General features: G+C 40.4%; 1 protein-coding gene across 13 annotated transcripts in view; it reads right to left on the bottom strand.

Moving 5' to 3' along the window:
- KLF12 (KLF transcription factor 12) overlaps positions 1-26,111 on the bottom strand; it is a 253,225-nt gene that overhangs the window by 50,268 nt on the left and 176,846 nt on the right. For 12 of the 13 annotated variants that reach the window (XM_071550018.1, XM_071550024.1, XM_071550010.1 and 9 more), the window contains 2 exons: positions 25,953-26,088; positions 13,369-13,428 (listed from right to left, as the gene is read on the bottom strand). In XM_071550018.1, the coding sequence (XP_071406119.1) occupies positions 13,369-13,428; positions 25,953-26,088 (196 nt within the window). The remainder of the gene's footprint in view (positions 1-13,368; positions 13,429-25,952; positions 26,089-26,111) is intronic. The other variant, XM_071550074.1, reaches the window with a different exon arrangement.

The following is a 26,111-nucleotide window of genomic DNA, read 5'->3' as shown; positions in this document are numbered from 1 at the left end:
AGAGGCCAAGAGCATAAATGATCTCGAAAGAGGATTAGACAAGTTCATAAAGGGATATATATATGGATATTAAACATTAAGGTCAAGAATTAGCCTCAAAGGCAGAGGTTCAGCTGGGGTTTTTTATGCTATAAAGTAAGATACAGGTAGAAGAAGGGGAAGTAGGTATTCCAGAGGAAGAACCCCTCGATATCAACCTTGTTTTTCTGCTCTATTGGTAAACACTAGCCAGGTTACTGAGTTTGTTTGGACTGACTCAACAGGAAGAATTTTAGACTTTGGTCAGTTGTTTTTATACACACACCAGTGAAACATGCCCTTTTGAAATCAGTTCTTGAATGCATGCTTTCGTGAAGGACTCCCATATCAGAGGATAGGTAGGCTAGTTCTTATGCCAACAGGACTAGGTTGACCTCCGAACTCCACACTGCTTGGTGTGCTTACGAATACATGGCACATGCAACAAAGGACGGCTTTAAAAAAGATAGACCAAAGGGAACACTCACACCAGAAGGGAAAAGGTTCAACTTGCAATATCCAGGCTATTTTTCAGTCCAGGAAGGAAGGGCTCTCTTCACTGTCCACTGTTGTTTTGTGCAAGTCAAATCCATATGACAAGCTGATGAGCATAGTACCATTTCCCATTCAAGCATATTTCATAGTCCAAAAAGAACATGCCAGGAATCTTCTCAGCATCATCTAGTCCGAGAAGCAGGTGTAGGGAGCATGAAGAAATATCTAGGGGTATGGGAAGGTGGTGGGTGGGCTTCTCAGGCTCACTGCAAGAGGCTAGAGGAAGGGTGAGGAGCCACTGCCAAGGCAGCAGAAAAAAAGGAACAGGACATGTAGGCTGCTGAGGTCCCTGAAAGCAGAAACAGGCCATCTGAAAGGTTGAGAAGTGGCAAAGACTTCAACAGCTAGCTAAACAGAACTCTTCTTGATCTTGCCGTTAGTTCTCTCCAAAAACATCCCTAACTCTAGGAAAGGCTATTTGAGCTACTTTTGCTCATCTGGTCTGATGGTAGAAGTAACACTACCATAAAAACTACTTTAATTTTCTCCATTGAAATCATTGTAGGGTTTAGTGCTTGTACCAAAATAATACACAAAGATATTGTCGCAGGTTTGGTCTAGCTGTTGCCAACTTTGGACTGGCCCCCCTTCCCCCTTCCAGAACTTTCCCAGCAAAGGAAAGAAGAAACCACTGAAAAGAAACGCACTCTAAAGAAACTGAACTGAATAAAAAGAATAAATTATATTTTCTAACATTCACAAACTACACTGTATACACAGTACATAGGATCCCACCCCCAGGGAAAGGGGAAGGTTAAAAAGGGGACTGATTAGCTAGAAAATAGGGAAGACACCAACCCAACCTAAAGAAACCGAATGAATCAAAACAAACACAATTAAAAACTTCAAGGAAGGGGAACAAGAATGAAACAATCTCACCCAGGACAGGAGAACCAACAACAACTGGAGAGACCAGACTCCCACTACCTCCCACCAGCTCCTCGGCCAAGAGACCAAAACCACTCCCCCCCCTGCTACGTGGAAGACAGCTGTGGAATACTTGTAACTTCCTTAGATACAATGGTTACTGAGGAAGCCATGGGTCAAACCATTACAGGTATTTAACATTATCGTGACACAGCGATAGAGAGGGTGGCTGGGAAAGGGAAACCTAAAGAAAAAAAAACCTCCACAAAATTGCCTGATGAGTAATTTTTATGAAATGAAAATAATTTACACAGCAGTTTTACAGAAAAAGGAAATTATGCCATTAATCAGCACTGCTGGATAATTACACTGTACATGAGGCCTTGCTTTTAGGGAAAAATATAAGCTAATAAAGACAGTCAAATGATTGGTAATGGCAGGGCTTTTGGGAGATACCAGAGACACAAAGCTATATAATTTAAAGCTAAGAAGTATAATGGCTGTGAAACCAAATTATTTTAGGTTTACATTAATTCTCCACCCAATTACATATCAACATTAAATCCAAGAGCTAGAGAATTCCTCTCAGCTACAAACAACAACAGAGACAATGGGAAAGCAAAGGGGATGTGATCTCAGACATGACTGGACTCTGAATGCGTCCTCCCAACTGTTGTGTACATCATTAATATTCAGAGGTCTCATAGAGAATTAAAGCCAGTTCACACTTCCCTCCAGTTACTGCCAGTTCAAGTAAGGTCTCTCCCTAATACAGTCAACTGCAGTCAATCAATTTTCTTTGCGGTGCCTTTTTGCACCTCTCAAGTGCCAGCAGCAGATGGCTCAGCCTGGCTGTCTCACTACCACATTTGTAAGGCAGAAACCAGTGAGAAGTTAAACAACACTGGATTAATAATGAAAATGAGGATGGGTGTGTAATGACAGTGTTTCATTACCATTGCATTGTAAACAATTTAGCCCTGATTATTACTGACCTTTGGCAATACTGCATCCAAGTAAAATGTGCTATCTTAAAAAGTACAGGTATACTGGAAGGCAGACATTGTTTCTGAGTGTACTCATAAATAAACCAGACCATTTCTCTTTCTGTGTTAGAGGTTTACCTTACAGCTGAGTTATCAGCATTCAGCAGTCACCCTTACTTTGTGTCTGCGCAACAAACAATACAAGAACAACTTAATACAGTACACCTAGAAAATTATTATTATTATTATTACTTCTATAGCACCCAAAAGAGCATTAGGTACTTCACAAAGCAGTTAAAAAGACAAACTGTGTGCTACAATGAGCTAATACTCACTGAAACAGTAGAAGTACACAGCGTGGAAAAAGAGGAGGAGGTGGTGTAACAGGAGGAAGTATATGGGTTTTAGGAATAACATTAAACAGTAACTAATCTGGGGGACATGAGGTTCACTGCATGCTGCCTCTTTTTACTCCACACTGAGTTCAGAGGAAACCCCATGACTGGACATTTTGTTAGCATGTTTTCCAAATCCACTGCTTTTTCCAATAGTGCTGTTTGCTTGCATGCTAATCTGCATCTTTTTTTGTGTGAAGGTTCTGCAGCCTGAAAACAGATACATTTGAAAGTTTTTTCAGTTCTCAAGTTAATATGCCTATTAAGGATTCAACAAATAGAAGCCACATATTTTAAAGCTTTCACTGATTTCACAGTGATGGCACAATTAAGTCCCTGACTTTGGGCCAAGATGCAGTAGGCCAAATGCGCAGCTCTTTCCCTACACACTACATAACACACCAACAAACCATACTGTGGGACTCTGCACACTCACAGCACAAGCTACAAGAACTCATTACTGACTTGTTCCTCTCACTCACTCTTCTCCTGTCTTTTAGGGCTCATTGTTTAGGGAACTGTGCAGTCCGCTTGCCGTAGCTGACCTACTCCCAGTGAGGTGCTGTGATACCATGTGAGCCTGCGGCTACCATGTACCTCCGTGCTCCAGTAGCTCTTCCCTCTCTTCTGCCAGAGGGATTACAGCATCCTTCACCTGTTGAGCGTGGTGGTGACAGCCCAGGGAGGAGGCAGAAAGAGGAAGGTGAATTGAAAAACAAATGACCAGGAGAAACTACAGCATTCGTTATCAAATCCAACTACCAGTACAGAAACAATTGCCACGCAGTTCCCTGCACTCTGGGCAACCACCCATCCAGAACAAAGCATACTGTTGGCACCTCCAGATAACTAATAATAGTAAGGTATGTGCTGCAGCATGAGGAAGAACCATGAGGGGTAGCGCTCCATGGGGCTGGCATAAGGAATGGATCTGCTTCAGGCTGCCTGCCAAAGGCATTGGAAAACTTGACCTTCCAGAGGCTGCCCAAGGATGCTTTTCTCCTGCCTGCAGTACTCTTTGAAGGGCTTTTGCCCGGACCAGGCTACACTGAGCCAAATGCAGGTGAGAAGTATCCCTGCTCATTCTCCAGCATCCCCAACAGGTACTGCTACTTCTTGATGAAACAGTCACTGGGATCCCTCATCACCCTACAGATAAAAGCTTCTGGTTCATCCTGCTGTGCCCATAGGGCTTTATCAAAGTCACTAGAGCCCCAGGTGAGCATCTGAGAAAGAAATCATTTTCCCTAGTCCTGTAACCCAAGGGCAAACAAGAGGAACAGTAGAGGCTGCCAGAGGGACTGTTCAGGTTTGTTCATGACCCACCGAAAATGTAGGGATTAAGATGGTCTCCCAAGATAGACAGAAGATAAAAATTTGCAAAGTTTTGACAGAAATGCCTCAATCCCTGCTAATAGCATTAGATCGCAGAGGTTTTGGAAGGGGACAAAAGCAGTAAACCAGCATGAAGAAAGGAAGGGGCACAACCCCCTGAGATGCTAGTGTCCATTGCACCATTGCAATGGCACACCATTTTAGCATGGGGACACATGTCCAAGGGAAGTAAAGTGTGTGTTCATGACCAATCTGCTGCCAGTTCAGGTCTTGCACCACCATGAGGTCTGAACTCACACAAAGTATCCCTGAGATGAAATGTACTTCTGTTAGGGTGCTTCCTCCCCATCAGATGGCTGACAAAACAGTGGAACAAGAGACAGAGAAATGATTGCTGGCTTACTCAAAAGGATTGCAGACAGATAGCTGCTAGAAGCATTACTAAATACATTGATGTTTCATAACAGTTTTCTCTCACTGCTGTTTGTGTTTCTGATTTGTGTATAGTAGGAACAGGCAGACAAGGTGATGCTTGTTGCTGTGCAGATCTGCTGCAGCAGTTCAGTTTCAGCTGCAGAGCTGATGGAGGATTCCCAGTTCACTTCTAACAGCCTCCCCTTGCTGTGGAGATGTGATGTGGTGTATTGAGGGAGTCCAGCTCCCTACCGAAGTACATACAAAAAACTTACACCTTGTCTATATGAAACCTTCAGCTTTCAAACCACTAGCACTGAGTCCACAGGCAGAAGAAGCAATCTGGCTTCCATGTGTCCAGAGCAGGAAGAATTTGACATATCATCTATTTTTCAGAGGGTTAAGAATAGCATTTATCTATCTTAAAGCATCAGCCTGCCTCAAAAATACAAACATGCAGTTAGGGTTTTCAGGGACACATTATGTCACATTATGGTATATGCCAAGGAATTAAACTAAGTCTTGAAGATATGTTTTGAAACTGGTTTTGCTAAGCCACTGTCATGCAAATGTAACTTTGTTTTCATTAAAAAAAACCTAAACCCAAATGCTTTAGGAGTTTCACCTGAAAGAAAATAGCTTTTTGAGGCCATCCTGAGAATTCCTGGAAGTTTTTCATGTGTTCTAAAAAAAATGCCCCTCACAGTCATGACTCCCCACTGCAGACATCCAGAAAATGCAGAGCCAGCGCAACTCCTGCCCCACCCCCAGTCCCAGCTCGAGACAGCCCTTCCCAACCACAGAACCCTCTGCCCAAATAATTTCCATGTGACTTTGCAAGCTACTTCTGGTAGAGAAAAGCTTAACTGAATTATCACTTCATTCCAAACTAGTTCCTTTACAAGTAAGAAAGCCCGTGACCATAACACCAAAATTTACTGAAATGCTTATTTTCCTGCAGTGTTGATGGAGTGAATATTACTTTACAGCAGCTAACACAATTTTGCCCCTGTTCCTACAAAGGACCAACCATGGTTTCTCCCTAAGAGGGAGTGCATCTCTGCCCTCACACAGCCCATATTCTTCCAGGACTCCTTATTAACATTTTCCCTACGATGGCTGCCACAGCTGAGCTGTTCTGCACAGATTTTCTACTCAGTATGGGAGGTTGGGGAGGGGCTGGGAGGGGACATTAATTATACAGCAAGATGGAGCAGGGCCAGGCAGCCCCTCTTGTGCACTGTCTCTTCCATGCACAACCTTCTTCCTGCTGCTTTGCAGCTACGAGGATCACCTGTTGGTCTTGGCACTTGCCCAAGCTGGGGCCTAGCGGAAATGACAGAATCAGCTAGAAATGAGAGCCAGATCCTATTCCAGCTACCCAAGTGAGGGAAATATAAAAACAGATGATGGCAATGGGATCTAGTTGCTGCATGAGAGACAAGAGGGGGTGGGGTAGAAGGGAATGGAGAAAAAAGGGGTATATATTGTAAAATAAACCCAACAAAACAAACAAAAAACCAAACAAATGAAAAAGCAGAAACCCCCAAAATCCACTACAAGGAGGCTTCTTTCCTCCTGTTGGTTTCTTTTCATATTCAGCACAGAAAAAGCATTAGGAGAGTTTTTCTCTATCTGAACACCTGGCAATAGGGAGAACCAGCTACCTTGTTCCTGCTTCTGCTGGAGATGTTAGATGTTTCCGTCTCCCACATGAGACATTTCAAAATGATATTTACTGAAAGCAGTAACCATCTTAACATCCAAACTCTCTCATCAAATTTCTCTGGACCCTTTAGTTGTGACACCATAAATATATACTCTCTCAAATACCTTAATAGGCTTTAAATGAACTTTTAAGATTTTTTTTAACCTGGTAATTTTTAGAAACAATACCAATAAAAGCAGAAAAAACCTAATTCTGAAAAAGAAATTTTTCCCTCTCTGAGCAACGCATGGTTCCCCAGAGTTTCCTTCTTCCTGAGAAAACACTCTATGAATAATCAATGCAAAGTCCAATTCCTCAATAAGCACTGAGCCTTCAAACACCCAGCATTCAGGAGTCTCTGTGAGTTTGGCCTTTAAATGGTAACACACTTTGCCTTTCTCTCCCTAGTTTCAGCACTTTTTATTCTGTTCTTTCTAGCAACTAGGTAGGTAAGCAGAAGTAAAATTTCAGCAGTGGGAGCAAGCTGGGGCTAATTTGCACCTTATGAATTATTCAAGCCCTCCTGATTCCTGCACCTGCACTGAGGCAGGAAGCTTGCAAGGAACAGTCATTACTCTTCTCTTGGGTCTGCACAAGCGTGGTTACTGCTCAAATACTTTGTTCTGTAACTAAGGGCTTCAGGTCTTGTATTAAGCAATCGCAATGGGAGAAAAAAAACTTAACCTCATGTTGGCAAACCTCCCTTTGCTGCCTCAAACCCAGGACAATGATTTAACCCGTTCTGAGATAAATGAATTGTAGTGCATATCGGACTGATGCTGAATTCATCTCACATATGCTAATCCGGATCAGAGCATCAGCAGAGGATGGGTGCACGAGCTGGTCTTGTCAAACATTTAATCCACTGCATTAAACTGCACGTTTAAACTTCTCCCTAGCTCAGTAGGAGGCATTTCATGTGGATCAAATATTTCACATGCTAACTTGATCATAAAGGCATCCTTCTCCACAGATATACCACAAACAAATTTTCTCCCTGGCATTCTGGCTAACAGCAGAGGTACTAACAGTTTAATACTGTTGGAAGAGCCTATATTGTGCTTACAACAGGGTGGATTGGACAGGCAAATAGGTCTTTTCCATCTATTATCTATTATTGAGGTAAAAGAATGTGACACCTAACTGCAACTCCAGATATGACCCATGAATCTAGACAGCCACTGGGAACATTTGCAGACAGCAGACACAAACCAATTAGCGCTATGAACATTTTAAGATAACTATACACTTTTGAGCTAATATGCTAAGGCAAATAGATCTAAAAGTATTATGCAAATTCAAAGCAGCAAACACCATCTTTACTTTATCTCATGTCCGCAGTTCATCCTTGGGTCTCGTCCTTTATTAACATTGCTGTTGCCAACAAGTTCTCCAGTTAAAAGATCATCTCATTAATCCCCAGAAGCTAAGCATCATGCTTTGATTGCTTCAGTAAAACAGATCTATGGTAACTGATAATGAAAACTCTTTAATCCTCTCTTCCAAAAAAACGAGTCAAACATGAGTGTTAAGCATTCAGAAAGGTACAGTCAATCCTTATCAAATCTTTGTTTTCCTTCTTTCTATGCCTAAAGAAGTTAATTCATTTTCCTATTGACATAGAATGCATGATTGGTCCTATGCTGCTCTTACCGCATTCCTATCCAATAATAGGTACTCTGACTCTTTTTTTAAGGTATTTTAATCAAGCATGTAAACATGTGTTATTCTTTGATGCTCTTTCATTCAGCATCATTAATCCCCAGCATGAAATCAATAGACTTAAAACTTTTAATCATGTCAAAATGCAACACAGAAATCCACAAATTACTTCAGTTCATCACACACACTGAATAGCCTGCAAATTGGAAAGTGTGCCTTCTTTTTGCCTTGGGAATCAGCAAACCCTAAGCTAGTCTTTCTCTGAAGTAAAATGATCTTTTCTCCAAGAATTTGCCATTAAGGCTCCTCTCCCCCCCCACAAAAGTTGATAAACAAAACAAGGGATTTTCTGTTTGCTCTGTCATCTTTTTTCATCTCTTCTTTCATCCCATTGGCCTTAGGAGAACCACTTGTTTTATCACAACCTCTTGACAGTATGCATGTTTAAAAAACTTTTAAGAACAATTACAGTAACTAGGTTACAGAATGTACTGGAAGTGCAAGAGAAGGGAAAAACAGCTTTGTAGTTGTTTATTTTCCCTTTTTAACAGCACACATTGTTTCTCTGCTTGAAAAGAATGCATAAGGGACAACAACCATAGGCACATTCAGAAAAAAAAATAGATCAACCTTATATATGACTTCCAAAGCCTCTGGGACACTGGAAGTGACAAGAATCTCTTTGGTGGGCTATAAATTTTGGCTGAGATGCAAAAATTAAGAACAGTCAGACCCATCCTTTGGCAAAAGAGCAGAAACAGGAAAACAGGGAAAAGGAACAGTCTAGATAACAGTAACATCTTTAATTCTACCACATTAAAAAGCACTGAAACCTTGCTAATTTGAAAGAAGAAAATACAGTTTGAAAAGTGAAATAAATGGGCAAGTGTGAAAACCCTGATTTGGGAGGCAGACACCTGAAAGCCTTCCTAGGTCCATGATCGCATTCCCACCCACTGTCCCATGCACAGTCCTACACTGCATGTCCCTAAACTCATGAGATCCTTTGCTAGTGAGCTGGAGCTTCTCTGGGTACCAACCACAAAGGCACATACATACTTAATCTGGCAGCTGCCCATTTTCCACCCATAGGCAGGGCCATGTCCTGAACTTTGTCTATGTCTAGCAGAGAAGCCCTAAAAGGCAGGCAGAGTTCTTATGGTGGTAGCACTGGCAAGGTGTGTTATAGCCCTGCAGTCAGGTAATTCACCCAGAAAAGGATCATCACTCCAGGAATAATCTAGCTACAAGGACACAGGGTCTTCTGCGTAACTGTCCATAGAAGTGAGGCTACTCTGCAACCAGGAATGCAAGAACCATGAGGCTAAAAGGTTGGGCAGAAGAAGGGGAGTGAGGCACAAGTGCTACTTGCTCAAGCATTAAAAAAGCTTTGTGAGTGTGTAAGAGAGATACCAGTGGCTCCAGGGTAGCACAACATAGTCTCATACGGCTGACAGAGGGAATGAAAATTTCCTAGCAGGTATGACTAATCTGCACTTTACTATAAGTATTCAGAGTCTTAGTGACCTCCTGATTTTGCGGTTTTTCCCACTGAAAGTAATGTTTATGCACTGTGCTGCATGAAGGAAACTATGTAGATTAGGGAATTACTTCAAATGCTTTGGCTATCCTAGATGCATTAATTTTTCATTACCTCCTTTATGAAAAAACCCACAACACACCAACAAAAAAATCGCCCCAAGAACCTGAGGTAAAACTAAAATATGAAATGAGGACATTCCAAAATAGGCAAAGAGCAGATCAAGCATTTTCTTCTGGCGGCGCTCTTAATTGTTACCAGTAACTTTCTATTTATTATCATCATCATTACTCTTAATCCTTTTCTTTAAAAATGGTCCAGATTGTCTCTGCAAATGTGGAGGGTTTTTTCTTTTTGACAGATGCTAGGTTCACTTTTGGCTGAAAGTAATCAAATTTTAGACATAAGAAATACATTTTTAAAGCCTGTGCTCTGTAGTTAACAATTCTGTTTTTGAGATGAATTGCAAGTACAGAATTGGGCCTCGACATTTTTACTAACTTAATGGGAATCCTAGAAAGTGAACCACTGTACTCTGCACTGCAATGTTGATTTTCTTCTTAAACTGGTGACAAATGAGAACAACTGCTTCAAATTAGTCTTACAAATGACAGAAATAAAACAGACCACTACAAATGTTTGTCTTTGAATAGTAAAGAGTCAGAGCAAACTACAGTGAAAATGGTGTCCATCAGGGTAATTCAGATCAGGAAAGTCATCCAACTCCATAGCAGCTTGACCCGAACATAGCCCCCGAGGCAGTGCTACAGCTGCCAGCTAGACAGCTAGCCAAGAAGCTAGCAGAGGTGCAAGCCAAGAAGCCAGCCATGAACCCACAGGCCAATGCAGGAAAGTTACATTCCAGAATTTGGCATCTGGGTCCTCCAGCTGCCAAACATGTCCCATCTGGCCAAGCCTGTGGACAAGGTGTTAAAAAGAACAGTGGTAAATTATACAAGAGCAAAAGCAGTACTGTTTGCAAGACACCAAGGATGAAGAGGCATGTTGTGCCCAACACGTGAAACTCACACGTTTTATCACTTTTTCCTGATGGACCAGGGGAGGTAGCATGGACAAAATGCTCAACATTTTACGAGAAATGAGCAGTTAGATGTGCATGAACTGAAGCAACAGTTCCAGCCTGTGGCGATCCACAGAGGTCAGCAGATGTACAAGTTTTGTGTGGAATTAGGTTTGAGTAAAACATAACAGCTTTTAGTAGATTTCATGAATCTAATTAAAGAAAAAAAAAGGAAAAAATGTTTCTTCGAAACTTTGTGATCCATTTTGTTCGCCCAGCACCACAAAGAAATTCAGGTATCTGTTTCTGCACTTTCATAACTACAATACCATAATTTTGAGTGCAATTTTATGGAAGGATAACTTTCTTGCAATTTAGTGGAAAAAGATAACTTTAGTAATACAAAATTGAAAAAAATCCAAAACTGGGTAGGCATGAAATTTCACTCAAATGAAATATATCCACTCATACAGCTGCATTTAATTGTAGCACAATTTACTTCTGACAAGCAGTTACTGTTCCTGAACTGCAACAGTGCCGTATCCCAAGAAGCAGGACCAGCTGTGAGGAATACTCCTAGCAGTGTCAGCAGTTTTAAGTGCACCATAAGAACTCATACTTTCATATAATACACTGACTTTAATTATTTATCTCATTGATCTGATTTCCATCTTTCTCTTTACAGGCAGGTCCACATGGGTTAAATAAAGCTTGATAAATGTGACTCTCTGATCAATTTGGTCCTTTATTTTAAAGAAAACATAAAACCCCTACTGGTGTCTTTTCTGTTTTTATTAGAATATATTTGCCAAATACTACATTTCAGCCTCATCTCATTCCAATCAGAGCACACTTTCAGTGGTTTGAAATAGCTACATGAGATCACAGAATCAGCTGGGTTGAAAAAGACCTCTGAGATCATGAAGTCCAACCTATGACTGAACACCAGTGTGTCAGCTACACTATAGCACTCAGTTGCCACATCCAGTCTTTCCTTGCACACGTCCAGAGACAGTGACTCCACCACCTCCCTGGGCAGCCCAGTCCAATGTCCAATCACTCCTCCCGCGTAGACTTTCTTCTTAAACGTCCAACCTAAACCTTCCCTGGTGCAGTTTAAGACTGTGTCCTCTTGTCCTACTGCTTGTTACCTGGGAGAAGAGACCAACACCCAGCTGGCTACAATCTCCTTTCAGGTAGTTGCAGAGAGTGATTAAGGTCTGCAATGAGCCTCCTCTTCTCCAGGTGACTTATGTCAACTACATCTAACCCTGCATGTTTTTCAGGGGACCTCATTAGCAGGCTCTTACATTCATTACTACGATATATGTAAACTCTACACGTAAATTCATGTGAAATTTTTAAAGCAAAATATTGACAAAATTAAAAAGGAGAAAAAATAAACAAAATAAACTTCCTTCTTGAAAATTCTTCCTGTAGAATAGAAGTTAACGTAAGTGGTGATGACACAGAATATTTTATTTCAACTAAATAAGCCTGCATTAAAAATGAAATTGAAATATACATATATTTTAGAAAGACAACATTTTGGGAGACTAGATGACTATTCAGAATAAATTTCTGTGATAATTTCAATCAGATCAACAAAAATTCAAAGGATTTTATAAAAGTGAATGTATAATTTCAATTTCATAGCCAAGAAAACCTTAAAAGCTTTGTATTGGCTTTAATAGAGAAATTGCTCCTGCTGCTACTTTGAATATGCTTGAGTAATAAGATCCTGCAAAATGTAATATAAATATACTAGTTGTAATGTAATTAACTGCAAATTGGAGATAGGAGTAGATTTGAGGAATGATTTCTGTATTCCACTACTCATTAGCAATTTGAAAATGTAATTGCTCTTTAACACGCCTTCTTCCTAATTCTATTATGAAGCTTAGCTGTACTTATAAATGTGAAGAATTCGATTTATTCTGCAATTTATTTGCTTATATTGAATGTGTGAGGTTGTTTTTCCCTCTGTACTCCACAGATAGGCATGTGGATTATGAAGAGTAGATAAAGCAGTGAGTTGATGGGTTGACACTTGTCACACGATTAACAATTAACGACTCCAAGGGAGTCCTCAGAGGGGCTCACAAAACAAACAAAAATAAAGGAGGAGGGACAAACATGCAAGCAAGCACACGGAGAGTGGACATATCATTGCACACTATTTTAAACCCCTGTTAAACAACAGCAATGAATCCAACAAAACCGAGAACCCTATCAGCTTTGGTACGCCCCTGCTGTCATGTGGCATCATTTCTACGTGGCCACGTGGGGTGAACCTGAGGGCCCTTATGGCATTACAACACTTGCTGAACCCTGCCAGTCATTCCCACACTGGACTGGCACTTAAACTCTGCACCCTAAAGCAGGGCATCCACCAGGCACATTACACAGTAAGGCTTTAAAATGTTGCCCTCCTTGAAATAAAAGCAAGGAGACGTTTGCAAAGAGAGTTTCCTTCATTTTACAGCTTTGCTTGCCAACTGTTTCATGGTAACTGGCAATGACCCACTGTAACATGAGCTACATTGATTCACATTAACTTTGTTACTCAATTTCAGTAGACTATTTTGAACAATTTTAAACTACATTATTAAACATCAGACAAGACAATTTTTTTCCTGTTCTAGTATTTCAGACATTGGGACTTAGGGGGAAAAAAAAGCAGCTTTCCCACCACCCTCCAGCCCCAAAATATAAAAAGCAATTGCAAAACTCAACTTTGTACCTTGTCTAGGCCCCCATATCCCCCCAGTCATGACATAAAGAGGGAAAGAAACCTGAAGAGTGCTGCTACTAGACTTTGTCAATAAAACAGAACATTATAAAATACACAATAAAATGCTTCATACCTGGAGTTGAAAAAACGAAAAGGGTTAACAGCTGACCTGGCACAGCCCCACATGCTCTCTCTGGAAATTGAACACAGACAATTAGGAATTTTAAGTTACCCCAAACAATTGAAGGGGACTTAGACAAGCTTGAGGAACACTTATGGCAAAGTGAGGCACATACCCTCAGTATGGAAGGCACTTCAGGATTTTCCCATTCACTTAAGACTCTTCTTAAACTGAAATTGCTCTGTAGAGGTCCCAGCTAATGATAACTAAGTCATTAGGAGCTCTGCAATTAATTTGCATGGGAGCAGAGTCAAAGCTTAAGGGCCCAGGTGTCACTCAGTTTTAATTCTGGATCATGATGGATCATATTTTCTTATTAAAAAATAATCAGTCACAAAGAAGAAAACATCAACAAGAATCTACAGCAGACAGACATTGCTCAAAGAGGAAATAGAAGCTGTCTGCTCCCAGAATTCTGCTCCCAGAATTCTGCTGCATAAGTAATTATTATTCCCGATGCATCACTGGAAAAACATAGACTTTAATGCTTTTTACTTAAAACTGAGACTCCAGAGAAAACAGGTAATCTTCTACAATGTTACACAAATATACACCGTCATAGCTGTATAAACTCCTATGTTGGTTGAGATTTGGACTACATGGAATGTTCCTTTTCACTGACAAATTCTGATCTACTGCGTGTGCTCAAACAAGAAGCATCATACAGCTGTTTTTTGGAAGGAGTTCCACCACATTTGGGAAAAAAAAAACCAACAAAAAAAGAAAAACCTGTAGAAAGCCAAGAACATGAATAACCCCCTTCAGTCCTCTCTGTGGCTGACACCTCTAATAAACCATGAAATTAGTCTGAGGACAATGCCCAAGAAACTAGCAAAAAGATTAGAGTAACAATATGAATCATGCAAAAAGTTCTAGCAGTGAAGGCATTTGCACTGAAAATGTTTTGGATCTTTTATAATGCTCAAGTAAAATGGCCAGGATGGAGTAGTAATTGTTGAAAGTGAAAAGGAAATTTTCAGTGCAATGTCTCTTGATTTATATAATTGCACTCTCTACTGGCTGTTGAAAACCTACAAATAATCTATTTTCACCAAAAATTTTGCAATGTTTATTTTGAGCCTCTCAGATTTCCTTGCTTCAAGTGTACAGTAAATACTTGCTTTCTTTACTGGTTTTGCCAATTGTTAGATGTTAAATTTCTGATAATGACAGAAATACACTACAAAGATGACAAAATGATGCAAAGAGTTTTTGAAGTCATTTGTTAGCTGTACCATTGCTTGATACAGGTTTTTTTTCTAACAGTCTTTCTCCACTCACTACGTAGAGTCTTTTCCTTCTCAGAAACACATTTCTAGTACCTGTTCCATAGTATCATGGAATCACAGACTATGCTGAGTTGGAAGGGACCCACAAGGATCCTCGAGTCCAACTCTTCCTGCACAGGACCATCCCCAGGAGTCACACCATGTGCCCAAGAATATTGTTCAAATGCTTCTTGAACTCTCTCAGGCTTGGTGCTGTAACCACTTCCCTGCGGAGCCTGTTCCAGTGCCCAACCACCCTCTGGGTGAAGAACATCTTCCTAATATCCAACGTAAACTTCCCCTGACACAACTTCAGGTCATTCCCTCTGGTCCTGTTACTGGTGACCACAGAGAAGAGATCAGTGCCTGCCCCTCCTCCTCCTCCTCTCAAAAGGAAGTTGCAGACTACAATGAGGTCTCTCCTCAGTCTCCCCTTCTCCAGGCTGAAAAGACCAAGTGACCTCAGGTACAGATTTTATTTCACAACTGTGTCAGTGCCTAATCAAAGGGCACTGGGACAAAATCTTCCCGACTCCATCAGCCCTCAACTGGAAGCAGTATGCACTAGAGAAACGGTGACTGGAAACCAAAACACTGACTGTTCTCTTCCATGTCAATTAATTTATAATCATCTCTGTGTCTTACTGGAAAAAATATTTATTCCTACAGTTGATATAAACAGCAATACATTACCCAGAAGTTGCAGCTCTAAGTTTTGTACACTTCTTTTCATAAAGGTCCCTTTTTAGCAACTAAGCAATAGGGCAGACAAAAATACACTTGCTGAGGTAAAGTATTTTCATACTGAATTTTTCATTTTGAGAAATTTAGCCGACAACTAAAACTCTGGTTAGAACCTGCAGTATCCACGCACTGAAGCATAAGACACCCAGATATCATCCAATCATCCTCATGGACACCGAAAACTTACTATGTTCCTCTCTGGACTGAAAGCCAAAGGGCTGTGGCATCCCTCTCAGTCTCCGCTCAGACCCAGAAATCATGGGGAGAAATACCCAACCTCTGCCTTTGGGGCTTAAAGCTTACCTGTGCTAAGAAAACACATCTAACAACACGTAATCAGAATAAAAGGGATCTGTAACGGTCACTTCCCAATACAAAATACAAGTGTAAGGGAAAAAAGAAGGGTGAAAGGACCACTCCTGGACATCTTGTGCATTCAAATGTAGGTATCTAGTTTTCTGAGTTAGTGCTCTAACCACTACTTTTTGATGCCATAGATGGGTGGCTGCACCACTGCTGCTGCTGGCTGTTACATTTTTAAATGGGGAAGAGGAGAGCATGCTCTGGGTTTTACAACAGGTAGAAACAGGCAAGCTCAGAACAAAGTACTTAATCTCTTAACTTCCACAATGGGAAAGTTTGGAACGTGAGCCATTCTTTTTTTCCAAACTCTATTTTAATGAACAATGAAGTCAAAAGTCCAAGCTCCAAAGAGAGAAGAGATGATTCAAAGCCAAGTACCTACCCAACAGATAAATGGAGACAGCTCTAGGAAGCTGGTTGGTATGCAGTTGAACTTCAAAGTCTTTAACTATGTTGACTATATTGTGGGAGTGTTGATGCCTTGTGCAGGCGCTCTGAGACACTGCTAGAGCCCATCACGTATTTCATAGCCTCACAACGCCTCCACCAGACCTCCCTCAAAGCTGGTAATCTGCATCTCGTTTCAAGTGCCTGTGCTATATGCCTCATCTTGGTCCTGGGTACCTGCAGTACTTCATATGTGTTGAAAGCATTTCAGGATAGTGGTACCTCTGCGTCATGCAGTGTGTTGACAAGGATGTACCAGTTACAGAACTTGCATGTAATTGGAAATTCCTCTCAAGCAAGAGGAAACCCATATTTCATTATTCTGACTATGCTTTAGTTGTGACTAAGAATCTCAGAAATGATGTGGTGATACAGACAGCAAATGGAAATACAGAGTGCAAAGGGAATCAACCTGTTCAGTTGGGTAAATAATTTTCAGCAAATAATTTACTATACAACATTACCCTGCTACTGTGCTTTTGAAGCTTTTATGACTGAGATTTCAGTCATTATTCCAGTTCCTCCTGTGAACTTATTTATAAATGATTTGACTCTTTGGCTCTGACAAGCAACTGATTACAGAAACAGCAATGGTCATCAGTTCTTAAGATAAACACCATGGTGACTTCTCTGTCTATATATGACAGCATTGTGTGTCCCTGATTTATCACGCATTATCCCAGTGCTATGCTAAATATTGTAATTTTCATGGAAATAATTGAGGGGGATATTTTGACAAGACTGAGACTGCTGACTTAATGTGTAAATAAACCAAGTATTTCTTTTAGTGCTTGATGTCAGCTTCTCTTCTGATCATTCCCAACTTAATTTATTTTTCAGGCTCCATTTGCAATGCTGGGCTTTTCTGCCAGCAGCAGATACTGTATATATGCCTTAGGATCAGTACTGCCTAGGGCAGTCTCTGGCCTCAGTACCTGCTATCCTGCTCCATGCCACCTGAGCAAGTGACACAGGCTAGGCAAGAGAGGTTTGGCCATTGCTGCCTCCTCTGATCCACCCTGGTCTTCTCCTTATTTCCTGCCTGCCTCAGCTTTCATACTTCCTTGCACCACTGTATCCTGTGCAACTCAGCACATCTCAGAAGGGTAAATAAAGAAAAACCTGATCCAAATTTCATCCTTGATGCATCTTTTGTCACAGTTCTAATGATGGAGGTGTACAGTTTGACCCTGGAACTTGTGACTATGATTACTTCAGGATTAGATGCTATAATATCAGATATTGTGCTGCTTTAGTCCTTGTTTCAGACTTCACTTCCTTTCATTTTGGCTAGAACAATTTCATGTGTGTGGTGGCTTTAAGCTCCAAGTATCCTTTCCATGATATGTTCAAAGTAGTAACACTCATGTCCTAAGTTACAAACATATGGACAATGACACCTCCTTGGCACACAGGCTCAACACAAAAAACTCTTCCATATCCATCATCCAGTAACTTCCTTTCACTTCTCTTTTATTTTCAGCCCCAAAAGAACTTGCTGTGAGAAATGAGGTTGTGGTGGAGTCACTACTACTCGAAGAGAATTGAACTAACAGATGGGAAAACCTAGTACAACCTTTTCCCATTATGCAGAAAAAAGGAAAATGTCAGAAAATAAATTGTTTTTTTTTTTAACATGCTCATTCAATTATGCCTTGCTGAACAGTGTTCCCCTCTTAATAGTTCTCTCCTTTGCATGTGGTTTACATGCCATGACCTATACATCTTTTGTGTTTTTGCATGCATTGATCTGTTACTCGGGACATTTTTTCCATAAATCAGTATAAGCACTGCTGTTAAGATTTAATTGTGCTGCACATTTGTTCGTCACAAAATCACAGGAACTGCCTTATGCAAAAGGAAAGATAAAAATTTATCCGATCTAGATAATGAAACAAGAAGTAATTTTGGCTCAAGTGACAGCAGAGGACAATGTTCTTTCTTTTTCTTATCAGTTAGTCAAGGTAGCAGTTCACTGAGGTAGTTTTATTGTGGCTTTTTCTGGCAGTGTTCTGCCATCTAATCCACACCTATAAGTATTTGCTACAGCTCTGAATTTCTAAAGGCACACAGCTCTCCCCTTGCTTTTTGTGATGATTTAGAAAGAAAAAAAACATAAGCTGAGTAACAAATCACAGGGGCAACAGATACCAAATAGGTGTATAAACTGCTAACTGGGTAACAGTAATTCATAATGTTATTTATAATTCATTCTTTGGTGTCATGCTCTTCAAGCAATTACAGAACGCCTGCCTCCCATCCATAAAATGCATTTCACATATTGAACAACTAATGACTCAAGCTTCACTCTGGAGCAACACGATGTAGTGGATTAAGCATGGGAGTAAGAGGCAGACATTCCTGATCCCAGCTCATTCTCTGCTTTGCTGCATGGCCTTGAGCAAGTCACTAACCTGTGGATAATTATAATATCTGAACACACAGGGGACCTGTAGAATTTAATTAGTTAATGTTTGCAGAGCACTCTAAAGATAAAATGTGCTATATGAATGATAATCATATGCTATTGTTTCATGGCATTTTATTTCGGAGCAGATTTGTGTAAACATGTTTAGAAATGTTAAATTCCAATAATGGCGAAGTTTGGTAATTACCTTGAAATGACTGGCACTTCTTAGGCTAAAATTAAAATAAATTAACAAATGTAATTTATTTTTTAGAAGATATTTATACATGAATTCAATACAGACACTAAACTGACGCTGGGAAACAAGATTTTTGAAAGTTTGCTTGTGATGGATAACGGAAATGAAAAAGACATATAAAAATATCAATCAATACACATTACAAATAACTCCCTCCACAATAGCCTAAGTGTGGAGTTACTTTTTTTCTTTTCAGGATCCAGACTTCTGTTACAGTTTCAGGATTGATCATTACACCAAACGAAATTATTGGTAAAACTCCTCTGGACCTGAACAGAACCAGGATTCTTTTGTTCTTAGAGCTTATGCACTTGAATATTTCTCTCAAAAGGAAAATACTACTCCTAGCAATGGTGTGGTAAAATAGGTATTTAAGAACAATGTCTAGCCCTTCAAAGTGATTTAAGAGAACAGACATCCTACTGGCAGTGTGTCCTTGCTCGAGGATCATCTACTCAATAGTCATGGAAACTTATTCTTACAGCGGAAATAGGAAAACATGATTTTGTGTAGACCAAGCTAAAAGCACTTTTATTTTTCAAATTGCTTTCTTTAGGGAACAATTTGACAATAATCCTATCTCCTGATACACTGGCACTTAAGCAGTACTGTCCTTTCAAAGCAGGCAGTGATATTAACTTCTTTGTAGAAGCTACTTTTGATTTATGGTTGCCATTCACCTAGCCCTTGTTCTTAGTGATCACTGGCTGATAGGAAATCTCTTTTCCTGGCAAAAGACTCTGGGACATATATTGAAAAATTTTCACACTAAAAATCCAAATCCAAGTGCATGCACAGAAGGGCATCCTTTGATTTTACTGCACAATTGTCAAATTATCAAACTTTTGTCAAATATCACATATTACAGGAAAAGAAAAAGAAAAAAGTTTCTGCTAGGAAGAAGTTTGTCAAATGCCATGTAAACACACTGTAGAAGAAGTCAGTACTTCTTTAGTGAGTTATCTGAACTGCATGTAGGTAGGAGAAATTTCCCTTATAGTAGGTGCACCTGGCCAAAGTTTAGATGTATTAGCTCAGTTTCTTCTTAAGTCACAGACTTCCAGCATGGCCTTAGAAAATGACATAAGAGTTTCCTCATACATAACTTCAGCAATGTTAAGTTTTGTCAGTCTCCCAAAACCACTTGTCAAAGTTTCTTTATAGCCACTGGGGATGACAGACACCTCCAAAAGGTAGATGATCAAAAGTGATGAGATGATTGGAGCATGCACATCTCTCCGCTAAGGAAATCCAAAATACTTGAGCCTAACTTTCAGGTAGATTGCATTGTGAGAGATGAACCCTGCTGCAAGGTTGTGTCCAAACTGGACAGTCTGCCTAAGCTAGCTGAGACACAGCATACCTCTACCAGCTAAATGGTGTCCTTGGGTCATTCATTAGCCAGCTTCCAACCCAGCAACATTTTTCAGTGCAGAAACTTCTTCTTTTCTGCCAGAGGATACTTATCCGGGACCGCTGACAAGAAGTAAAACAAAACTAGAACAGAAGCATCCCCGAAATAATGACACAGTGGGGGCATCAACCATAACACAGATGACTGCCTGCCTTGCAGGGCTCTATATCAGCCGTGTCTTTTCCCTTACATATCAGCATACATGCCTCTCTCTCAAAGTTTATTAAGTCAATTCAGTTTGTAGAGTGACTCTGGAGCAGGCCAAGGAGAAGCCCCACCATGTAACAACCTATGGGTAGGTGGGAGGCCCATGGACAGTTCTTTCTGAGTGCGTGGTCCAACCTTCCTCCAAGACCATTGTAGCAACTTCTGAAGGTCCACTGCAACTGAAAAATGCATCCCAGACTAGGGAATTCATGAGAAAAGTAAATCTGAAATTGATGTATTCTCATTATTTCACTTTGGACAAATCAGCATTTTCCAGTGAAAAAATCCTTCACTGAGGAATTCTGGACCAGCACTACCCAATTCTCCATCTGTAAAATCAGCATCCAATTGTGTGCCAGTTTTAAAATGAGCAATTTGTTCACAGAGGGTGGATGTACCAGAGGAAAGAGAAGCTAAGTTCTCACAAGTACTGCCAAAACAACCTCACTTACATTTCTTGGAGACTCAGGACAAAGTATTTTGTCTGCAAGTGGAAGAAAAAACCTTGGGTGAAAGTTCCCTACAATAAATAGTGCAATAGTAGTAATGATTGCAGCAGAAGCAGGAAAACAAACTATTATCAGTGTAGAAAATGAATGGCTGATGGAAACACAGATACAAACTTCAAAAGAGATAAAAATAAACCACAAAAATTGATTTACATTTAAGAAGAGGAGAGAAGAAAAAAAGAGATCTAGGCAGACAGATTAAGACTTGAAAAACACATACTAATTTCAGAGAGTACATTGGCACGGTGGCTACGCTGTCTGTCTTCTGTGGAATTCCTTTTTGCTTGTGCAGTATCCAAAACCAACTGCAACTGTACTGCAGTAACAGAAGCTAGTCAATTTAAAAAGGAAGTAAGACGATCTAGTTAACATCCATGTATGAATCACATAAAATAGCCAAAGAGAATGAGGGTGGGGTCAAAGTCCCTAATCTCATTTTTATATAAGGATTTAGAGGCACACGGCTCAGTGCAAAGAAGAGTTCATGTTAAAGGTCACAATGGTCACATACAAATGACAAATCCCACTTCTCTGAAGTAACTGCAGCTATAAGTAATCAGGATTTCCTCTCTGAATGTTCTGTCTCTCCCTTACCCCAGCAAAATAATACACTACCTGAAGTATCATCAGTTTTACATGCACAGTTCCTGTTTTCCTTGACATTTGAAAGTAAAAATGGTTTTGTTCCCTCCACCTAAGGAGAAAAAGTCTTAGAGAGTAAGAAGAATTTCTGGATTTTCACCAATGGACTAAACAAAAGTTCATGCTAAAATTGCACTCTCTGCCTCTCCTGCTTCTGCCCTCAGCCTCTGCACATAGGAGACCTTAATATGTGCATATTCAGGGAGAGAGACCTGCATGCTGTAAAATAATGTATTTTACCACAAAAGTGTGCTGGGAAATAAGGAAACGAACTCTTCAGGGTTTGCATTACTATGTGCCATGAAGATGACTCCTGAACCCCACTGCATCAGAGCTACCTAAGGATGAAAGGGCTGCCAGGCTGAGGAAACATGTTGCCTCTGCGAAAGACCCTTAAGAAGTTTTACTGGTCTTCTAGGGATTGACTAATGCCTTCTCCTCCCTGGCTTCATAAAGATTTCTAGAGCATATCTGAGATTTGACCCTGAATATATTCTTGCTGTGTACTTAGCATCAGTGGTGTCAGGCATACAGAGGCAAATCTGCTCTTTGTTAGAGACCTACATGTCAAACTGAGTTTGTAAATCACGCTACAAAAAGGATGAAATGCTGTTTACAATGCAAAGCCCACTGAAATCTCCATAATGCTGCAATATTTATTATTAGCCAGAGCATATTATCTGAGATTAATAAATTATTCTTAGTCCATATTTCATAAGGCACAGCAACCGCTATAAAGCAGGACTGTCAGATGAAGAAATTTCACCAAAGTACCCTGCCTGAAATAACAACTTTGTTTATCTATAACTTTACATTACTGATTGGGTTTGTTGAACTGAAGGAGGACTATGAAGTCATTCCAAAAGAACTACTGAGACAAGTCTGGAAGCTCAGCCAATATAAAGCTATTAGCAAGAATGCAATTTCCCCGAGAAAAAATAGTAATACTTGGTTATTTTATAAACGTGCAAACAAATTACATTCTGTTTGTGTAAATATGAACTAATGCCAAACATGTGGCTCTTAGTGTTTCACTGTCCCAATTTTTACTGCTAAGGATTTTGTTCTTGCAAGACTACAGTGGACCTGAAACAACGCAGCAATGCAGGTGGATGCCTTCCAGTTTTAGAAGACATGAAAAGCAAAGCTTTAATATAGGCATTCCAAACTGTCCTGTGACTCAGTCACATAAGCGCAATTTCTGACACAAAGAGCTTAAAAATGGCTGTACTCTAACAGTTTCTCCCCCAAAACTGACTAGGTGATTTCCTTCAGTTTGTGGTTACTACCTTGACATTGCTAACTCCACCTGGCAGACTTGGATCCAAGAGAAAATGCTGGAGCATTCAGTATGATTCTGTCACTCCCAGCTTCTGGCACACTGACTCCCCAGCCAGTCGCGGTGGATTGCGGTACCCTCACCTCCCACCAGCAATGTGCGGTGTTGACGTGTGTCCTGGGCAGCTGCTGTTCTGCCTGCACTCAATGGAGAGGAACAGGCACTCACAGGATGGAGCGTGTCTCTCTCTCTCCCTCTCTCTCCCTGAATTAAGACAGCTGGAATAGGTCAAAGGAATTACCATTTGAACACGCCAACTGCTCTCCAGCCCATATACAGGGAGTTGAGATGACTAGCTTGGATGCAGACAACAGAGGGAAGATGAATCCTGGACCTCACAGACAGCACACAGGGAAAGTCAGGAGGCAAGGAAAGGCAAGGCACTAAGGCAATCCCTCACATCGACGCAAAGCAAATGCCTACCACAGGATACTGAAATCTCCCCAGGGTTTGAAATCCTTTACTCCTCTTGGAGAACAGGTGACAATAGGCAAATATATAGACATATTTCTAATTCTTACACAGATTAATTTAAAACATGTCTGAAAATCAACCACGAAAAGCTCAGCTGTTGTCTTGCACTTGCTACTAGCATCTACAAACCAGGTCTAGTATTGTGTTTAACAAAGCCAAGATTGCACAACAGCAGCTGGTACTGATGGAAAGGATGCTGCCATCCCTTTGGATGTGCTGTGCTGTACTTCCAAAGCCAGTGTATGCAAGAAATTATTTTTTGTTGTTAACTTAGTAACTATTCACAATAGCTTACAAGCTCACTTAGAAAAGAACACACTCTGCAGGACAGTCGTCTAGACTCAGCGGCCAGCCTGCCTCACTTAGGCACTTAGCTTGGACCTACTCTTTACTGACTATTGAAGCAGTCTTTCTATGCACATCCCTCTGCTGCCTGGTTATTCAGCTGAACAGTAGGTGCCTTTCCTCATCCTCAGAAGAAAGTCCTGTCTGCTAAGTTTAGACGATGAAACTGAGCACACAGGATCTGCCTTTGGAAGGCTTTAAAGGCACTGTCCTCTGTGCAACAAAGGTATGCAGAACGAGGGCTTCTTTTCAGTGGACTCCTTTGCTAAACATCTAATATTAAGGTACATATTAGATGCCTAAAATCAGAATAGAGGCTGCCTGTAAGGCACAATATTGCAGACTGAGAAAGAAATGGATTGAGTGAAGTGGGCATAATGTGCCAACATTCCTTTTCAGCTCAGCAGCTGTACATATGCTGTCTGTGACTGAGAACAAAGTAAAATGACAAATTGCAGATCAGAGTCAAATTAGATTTTCCTAATGGGGCTTTTGAAATAAACTAACAGATTACTGTTTAAATAAAACCTGTAACAAGGATGAGTTGATGTTATATTATTAAGTTTCTTAATTTAATTCTTAAGCTCCAGAGCCAGCCAAGTAACATTCAATGCATTTACCTTCACAAACTGTGGAACGCATTGTAGAAAAGCTAAAAAAGCTTTTCACGGTTTGACCAATTCTCTTTGCGTTCAAGCAATATCCATCACAGAGAACAGTATCTGCCTGCCAGTCATATATTAGCATTATTTGCTAGTGTTCCATGCTTTCTTTTTTCATTAATTAGAAAGAACCATTTAGAGCAAAATCATGATGGATTGTTTTATTTTTTTGGCTTGTTATGCATGCTAAAATCTGAAAAAAACTACTCAGCGCTTCAGGGCCTTATGTCCTAACTACCGAATTCAAAATATGTACAGAGGCTGTCTATCAAGCAATAGTGTCACTGGCAAAGAAACCTTCCCTTCTTTTTGCATGGTTAGAAGGGGAGCCTGCTAATCCCAGTGAGAGCCCACACCTTGCCTTTCCTTGCCCATAAAAAAATCTCTCGGCTTAAGGAGAATAATGTTTGAGGCTCACAGTTACAATGCTTGGCTAGAAGATCAGCCAGTACATGTCAGGTGAGAATGCAAAAAAAAAAAAAGGCAGTCCCTCCTCAAACATGGCTTAGGAACATCAGCACTTTGGGCTATTGACATCCAGGAAGCCAAAGAAAATTGTTTTTAGATACCACATGAAGACATTTAAAATGCATCTATAATAATTCATGTAATGTAATAACAATGTCTAATGGCCTTTATTATATGCATTTTTATTCAATAATGTCCAGAATGCAAATATTTTGAACTTCTGAGATAAAGTACTGTATTTTGTGGGCCTAGAACTGGCTTTAGTGCCTGAAGGCTCTAGTTCTATTTCCAGCTCTGCTTCAGACCTACAGGGTGACCTTTACGCATAACCTCATTTTCCTCACCTATAAAATGGGGATATTAATACTTATTTACCTCACAGTTGGTTTCCTTCCAGCTGCTACAGTGACTGAACAAGCTCATGCATTTACAGAATTGCTAATGTTCATGATAAACTGCTTCCTTTTTTTTTCAAGCAAGCAACACAGGCACTAAATTAAGAACTCACTTGTTTGTCCAGTAAGTAAAGTACACAGAAAAATAATGGCAATGGAATAACCGTTCAAAGCCTCTCACTAATTTCCTTCCAATGACACTATCCTTCAGGAGAAATGCAGCTAGTTCCTATCTGACAGCAACAAGAATCAACTTCTTTATGTTGCTTTCCATAAAGAAAAAAATTCATGTTTTTTGAGTGGAAATCTAACCTGGTTTCCTTTTGGAGAGGATATAAAACCACTGCAAGCTTTTCAAGTAAATAAAAGGGAAGAAACAATTTCAATTTGAAATTCAACCTAATAATGAGGGCGAAGAGAAAGAAAGGAAAAGAATGAGAGTCATCTCTTCGTAAAGGGAACAAAGTTACCCAGAAGAGATGTTGGCAGGTATGTAGCCTGCAGCCAAGAGGACACCCCTGTGGCACCGGTGCCTCTGTCAGCCTGGGAACACCTCAGCAACACTCATCTTGCTCTGGGAATATGATACTTACTCTTGTACTGCTCTGGCTATGGAGAGCGCTGTAGATCCAGTTTCATTAACGCTATCTAAGGTCACATTTGGCAGGTCGTCATCATCACTGTCACTTTTAATTTGTCTGGGAGACAGGCCTCGGGGGTCCATTTGTGCTGGAAAGAGACATATAATGGAT

Source organism: Pithys albifrons, chromosome 1, assembly GCF_047495875.1.
Source record: "Pithys albifrons albifrons isolate INPA30051 chromosome 1, PitAlb_v1, whole genome shotgun sequence".
In the NCBI taxonomy this organism is placed as follows: Eukaryota; Metazoa; Chordata; class Aves; order Passeriformes; family Thamnophilidae; genus Pithys; species Pithys albifrons.
The sequence above is the reverse complement of the archived record's forward strand: the minus strand, read 5'-3'. Positions and strand labels throughout refer to the sequence as shown.